The sequence below is a fragment of the Apaloderma vittatum genome, unplaced genomic scaffold (assembly GCF_000703405.1).
Source record: "Apaloderma vittatum isolate BGI_N311 unplaced genomic scaffold, ASM70340v1 scaffold16688, whole genome shotgun sequence".
Classification (NCBI taxonomy): Eukaryota; Metazoa; Chordata; class Aves; order Trogoniformes; family Trogonidae; genus Apaloderma; species Apaloderma vittatum.
In genome coordinates, this window is record NW_009732561.1 from 1 (window position 1) to 6,409 (window position 6,409).

General features: G+C 42.1%; 2 protein-coding genes across 2 annotated transcripts; one reads left to right on the forward strand and one right to left on the reverse strand.

Moving 5' to 3' along the window:
* Positions 1-648: 648 nt before the first annotated feature.
* Positions 649-2,353, forward strand: FAM183A (family with sequence similarity 183, member A; the record flags this gene model as incomplete). Its single annotated transcript, XM_009875580.1, has 3 exons — positions 649-708; positions 1,152-1,255; positions 2,288-2,353. Coding segments are annotated over 3 exons (230 nt in total), but the record flags the coding sequence as incomplete, so codon positions are not given.
* Positions 2,354-2,787: 434 nt separating this feature from the next.
* EBNA1BP2 (EBNA1 binding protein 2) lies at positions 2,788-6,363 on the reverse strand (the record flags this gene model as incomplete). Its single annotated transcript, XM_009875581.1, has 6 exons — positions 2,788-3,068; positions 3,398-3,560; positions 3,859-3,949; positions 4,204-4,369; positions 5,652-5,775; positions 6,206-6,363. Coding segments are annotated over 6 exons (753 nt in total), but the record flags the coding sequence as incomplete, so codon positions are not given.
* Between the last annotated feature and the right edge of the window lie 46 nt (positions 6,364-6,409).

Consider the following 6,409-nt stretch of genomic DNA (forward strand, 5'->3'; position numbering starts at 1 on the left):
GGACTGCCAGCAGTGGCCGAGGAGAGGGGCACACCTGGAAGGAGCAGCCGGTGGGATTTCCTGTTGCCTAGGGAGCCAAGGGCCAGAATTTGCCCAGCTTAGATGCAGCAGTGAGGCAACTATTTAAGACCTGGGACCCAGAGATCCTGAGAAAACACCACAAAGCTAAGATGGGTCAGAGAACTCCAACTCTGCAGCGTGTTTTTTCAGGCTCTAGGCTGATTTCTACCTGCCAATTCACAGTTATAGAACAACATAATCTGTGCCAGCACAGAGGGATGATTGGAGTAGTTCACTCAGGTCTAGATTTTACAATAGAACAAACCAAAAGAAAATTATTTCCTGAAACTTGGCACTCTACAGGGCACCACTTGGATGGGGTGGAACTTTGGTGTGGTGAACACAGGCAGCATCCAGCAGGAAGGCTGTTAGTATGCTTAACCCCCTTCCCTTTCTATGAAGTTGCTATTAGTCAGTACCCTAACGCATTTCGTTCTGCTCACGTGCAGTTCTTCCTTTACAGCTTCAGTGAAGTAGCTGGGCCCAGACTGGGGAATCCTCAAAAAGAGCATTTGCCATGATAGATATGCTATATCTGGCTGTAATGCTAAATTTACATAAAAGTAATTTACCTCCATTTCTTTCCAGTTCACACTATCACCAAAAAGCCCATGTCTCGGCATGAGAACACAGAAGAGCCAGCAGATGGTAAGAAACCTCTGAACAAGTTAAGGTTAATATTGGCCTGCTCTAGTCGAAGATTAGTGGGGGGAAAAAAAAGCAAAACAGGAAAAGACAGCAGGTCTCAGGCAACTGAGAAAGATGAGAGCTAGCATGGAGCACTGATTAATACCCACGTGGTACAGGAGAAACTAAGATGCAGTAGACAGCAATGACAGAATTAGCAGGACAGTGTAGGCAGGTGGGGTGGTGCAGCACGCAAATCTTGAAACTTTATCAGGGTAAATTTGAGTAGAAATGTCACCCTGCATTCTCTTACAAGATCATTTGCAGAAGCAGAGAGGCTGTCTCCAACCTTGGCTTTCTTGTTATTGCTCAGACAGCACGAGGATGTTCCATTCTAACAACATCCATAGGTCACTGCCTTTGATGCTTTCTTTCATTTGTATTTGTGTCTCTTAAACCAACAGCGGAGTTTCTAAATCTGATTCACCACGCAGCACTGGAGCCAACAAAGAAATATTCAGAGCCACAAACTGAAAGCCAAGAAATTGGCTGGAACACAACACCTTTGGTGAGTAGGGTGCTTAAAGATTCAGTTCTTTGCAGGATTCAGAGAGGTTCGGCCCAGCATCCTGAAACATATTAATGCAAGAAAATAATTTGTGACGAACATGGAAAACAGGAATGTCTAGGAATGATCTGAGCTGTTCATGGACTAGAAGTTTTTAAACTTTACACCCAAGATGACTCTTTATGCTGGCACAGGCTTGTGACTACAGAAACAGTAGACTTCCCCTGAGAAACTTGCATGCAAAATACCTGCAGTGACAGCCGACCCCAAGCATATTGCCAAATGCCACATATGTAGTCACAGCTGTTTATTAAAGCATTCAGCCATGAGAAATGGCACAGCGAGCAATCCGAAGTGACACACGTTAAGTGCTGTGAAAAGAAACGTGCTGCCGCACGGTATCTTTCAAACAAATTGCAAGCACAACCATAAAATTAATAATCAGCTAAGCATACCCGAGGCAGAATACACCAGTGAGGATTCATTTGGGGAAGTGTGAATAAACAGGAGAAAAAGTAATCTTATTGACAAGCTAAGACATCAATCATATTTGACAAACAAATAGCTGTGATGATGACTGACTTTGTAGAAAGGCAAATGAAGGCCTGATTAATTTTGGCCTGTTACAAAGAAAACTAAGATAAATAAGAAAATAAGATAGTCTTATGCAACTTCTCTTCCTACACTTCAGGTAAACTAGCTAAAGACAGACATCCCAGCAGGGCTTTATCCTGTTACATACTGGTAGGATTAGCCTGGGAGGAAAGAGGCAACTAAATTTGCACATAGGGAAGCAAGTTAAATGTATAGTCAAAACTCATGATGCTGTTTCATACGTTAAGTTTTCCTTCTTCACCAGGTCCCATTGTGATAAAGCAGCAAACAGTACATGCTCAAACAAGTGGTGCCCTACTCGATTGTCACTTGGGCATTTCTCAGCAGCAAGAACATCGGGCATCACTTTTCTCAGGAGACACTACTACTAAAAATTCTACTAAGAGCACATGGCTATTCATCATTTTTCCTTCCCAGGTTCACCTGGACCGTACTGACTGCAGACTCTACTTCCCACACCAGAAAACTGATATCACTAAATAAATGGCTGCCACGGGTAGGAGCAGTCTAGAACCTGCAGTAGCAGAGTGGCAGAGCAACACAACTTGGATAGAAGCAGTTCATGACATCTAATGTGTCAGGCCCTGCTTGTTAGTAGGTGAGTCTGGTAGATTTCTAGCAAGAGAGGATCACGAGGAAAGGGAAGAGAGAACCTCACTCTGTCTAGATTTGCAGCCTGACAGTCGTACAAAAATAAACCTGTTTGTAAGATTGTTGCATTTGTGTCTCTGCTGTTTCCAAACCCATCTATAAACACAGTGTAAAAACCACTTTAACATCTTGACAGGCTTCAGACTTCTTATTTTGACATCGGCAACATGACCAGGAACTCAAGTTTGCCAAGTACATGTCAACAGTGGCTGTGGAAAAAGTTGGCAGAATGAAGGGAACACAGGGCAAACATGAACATGACGTTGTTCTGTGCAAACAGTTTAATACATTCACACAGCAAAGGTTTAAGTAGAAAACAATCCTTCAACAAAATAGACAGTAGGAAGAAATTAGTGATAAGGCACTAGTTTCCACTGACTTTTTTCTTGCCACTCGGAAACATACAGCTTGCTCCACAGTTAGCTGCTTGATGACAGCAGAAACCCATCTTGCGACACAAAGAAACAAAGGAACCCCACTGGGGCACACGGTTCTCTTAGCGTGCTCGGCTCTTCATTTTCTGCCTTGCTCTTTTTCCAGGTCTCTTCTGCAAAAAAAAAAAAGACACATTCAGTCTTTATTTTCATGTCCTCAATCTTTGTTCTGGCTCTGTAGCTTGGGGAGAATACTAAGGAGAGGACATTTGTCAGCACCTCTGGAGACATGGTTTTGGGACAGAGGTAGCAAAACCAAAGGACCCTTCCCCCTCCCCATTTCCCTGCTCAGACACCAAAACACTGTCCTCAACTCTGTCTGCAACTGAATTATGCTCAGCTCCCAAAGACAGGTGTTGTCATCACGTTCTCAGCTCTCCCTCCCGGACCAGGGCTGGCTTCCTGGCCAGCCAGGATCATTTGCATGCAACGTTTTACTTACATTGAGGGCTTTTTTCCCTCCTTTTCCTGGGCCTTTGTTGTGAGCCACTTTTGACCGGAAGCTGGATACATCATTAAAACTCTCTTTTGTGTTCCACTTTGAGCCCTTCTTCTTCCCACCAAAACCGAACTTCTGGTTCTTGTATCGTCTTTTGGCATTCGGTCTGAAAAACAACCGAACAGCATCACTGCCTATATTCCTTTCCTCAGGAAGCTCTTAAGATGGCACATGGATCTGCTGGTGGACTCCTATCAGCCATCACTGAAGAGACAGAAATCAGCATACTTCAGTCTCTCTTCCATTCTAGCTACTTTTTTCGTCAAGGACAAAAAGCAACCTCAGACTTATTTTAACAACATCAATCAGAATAGCTTTCTTGTTATACAAAATAATCCCCTAAAAGACTGAAAAAAAAAGAGTCAAAGAATCTACATTTACATATCTTTCTTTTCTGGTCTTACCCCTTTTTCATCCGTTGACCTGCATTGCCTTTTTTATTGCCCTGAGACGACGTCTGTTCTTCATCTAGAAAATCCAGCTTGTCAGAGAGGCCTACAAGAGAAAAAGCGTAATTGTTGCTCAGCTACCACCACAGACAACGTGAATTTTCAGTCTAAGCAAGTCATAGCAACAAGTCACCCTCAGTGAAAACCAGCCACCTGGGGGGGGGATGATTCTGCACAGCAAGAGCCTTTCCAGCTCACTTCCCAGCACTTCGGATTAACACCACAGAGCACACTGCCTTACGCTGCTCACACATCACTACTCATGTTACGTGTTTGCTCTCTTAGACAAGTTAACTTTACCTTTCTGGTATTTCTTGACTGCATTCAACATATTTTTTTTCTCCTTTTGTCTCCTCTGCAGAATCTCAGTTTGCACCTTCTTGCCATATTTCCTCATTGCACGGAGCTGCTTTGCTTTCTCAGACCTCTCCATTGCTTCCTGTTTACTCTTAAGTTTCTGTCGAATCTTATTAGAGGATAGAAAACACAAAGTTTACCAGTAACACAAAAGAAAATATGAGAATTTAATGACTGTTGTGCAGTCCTGAATATCAATGAGTGTAAAAACAAACAAAAAAACCCTCAATCAAGTAACGCTTTCTAATTCATAATGTTCTTTCAACTCAAGGCTGGAACAGTTATTACAGAAACTCCTGAACGCATCTGTAGCCAAAATCTTATTAAAAAGAGAAAATTCACACAAAGACAAGACAAAATCTTATAATGGGCTCTAACGGTACCACTAAACAAGAGTATCTTGTCTTATCTTGTCAGTCTACTCAGGTGTATAAAGAAAATTCAATAGTTTCTTTCTTTTCATGATTAGAAGTTAAGCACTGAAGAAAAGTTAACAACTCTTCCATGCCATAGAATACATCTTTTTTATTCCTTCTTTGTCTGAGAACATTTCTGTAAGGATGCTGCATTACAAAACATTACAAGGATTTCAACATAGATCTTCTGGATTCATTCTGCAACTCCACTAGGAGATAAAATCTCTGTTCTTCAAACAGAAGAAGATAAGAGTAATGTGCAGAATTGACTTAAGCCTCAGCAAAAGCTAATTACTAATCTTCATCTTCTCTAGGAAGATTTTATCAGCCATCAAAACAGTGACCAAGTCATGCATGAACCTCCACATTAGACTCTGGCTCACGTTTGTTTAACTTATACAACGTAGTCTTTCTTTTCCAAAACTAAAACAAAATTAGGGTTCCATTCTGAATAAAGACCACAATCAAGAAGCAGGTTCATTAAATTCTTTTTCCTTACTCAAGTCTGACTTACTACCGATGATAAATCAATTCAATAACACACAGTTTAAAATCACAGAAATCAAAACTCACTAAGTATAAATTTAGGGTGATACTTAAACAAAGAAAAAGGATCGCATTAATGCCACAGTTGACTGCAAGTCTTAGGCCAAAGAGCATAAAACAGAGCCAATTTCAGAACCACTGTCACATATAGGGAGAAAATTTTAATATTAAATACATTCAGGACAGAATATAAATCACGTTTTTCCTGTTTGATGTTCTGACCTGTTCTGGAAGTCGCTACGTTACACTGAAATACCTAAACAGGAAAAAATTTCCTGCCACAAAATAAATTTCAAACGCAAACATCATCACAGGCATTTCTCAAAGAGATGAAGGTTAAGTATTCACAGATCACACAAGGTTAATCCCTAACACAGGCTAAAACCAACACATAACACAGGGTAGAAAGCCATTATTCACTGCACATACCTTCTGCATCTGTTGGTCTGACTTGGCCATCTCTGCAAAGTAATCATCCGGCCTTCTGGTAGGAATTTGGAGCTTACGCAACCTAGGTAGTGCTTCCAGGACCGCTGCCTGAGCCTGCCGGTAACTAGGGAGACAGCACAGCACCAGCTCTGTCACTGGGTAGTGGTAATCTCCCAGCGCTGGCAGAAACTCTGCTCACATAAGCTACCTGACACCAGGATCTAACAAACACTGATCCAGAATTATACCAATATGCTCTGCCCTAAAGCATTCAGGGCTACTAAAAGCAACGTAGGTGCCAGTATAAATAAAAACTTTTCAGCAAAGGATGGAAGTCTGCTGCAAGGAGAGAAATTATTTCCAGTCACAAGACAAGTTAAATACACTAACATTAATTATAGTTATTTTTGAGAACGTTCAGAGCCATGGCCAAAGAGTGACATGACATCAATGACAGCCAGGGTAGCAGTCTGTAGCACACCTGTGAAAACACAACTTCAAGCACACAGCAGTATGCCAACACCCTAAAAGAAATCTCCCCTTTGAACACTTACAAGCTCATCTCTCTCTGGAAATCGTTCTCGGGATCAACAGCATCTTTGTTAGAAGCACTCGGTGAGACAGGGTCCACGACCTGGCCCAAAGTCACATCCAGCCTTTCCACCCAAGCCAGCTGCTGCTTGAATTCGGACAGGCACTGCTTCAGGCCCTTCTGTGAAAGAAGCACAGCTTTGCCCACCACCGCACACCACCACTGC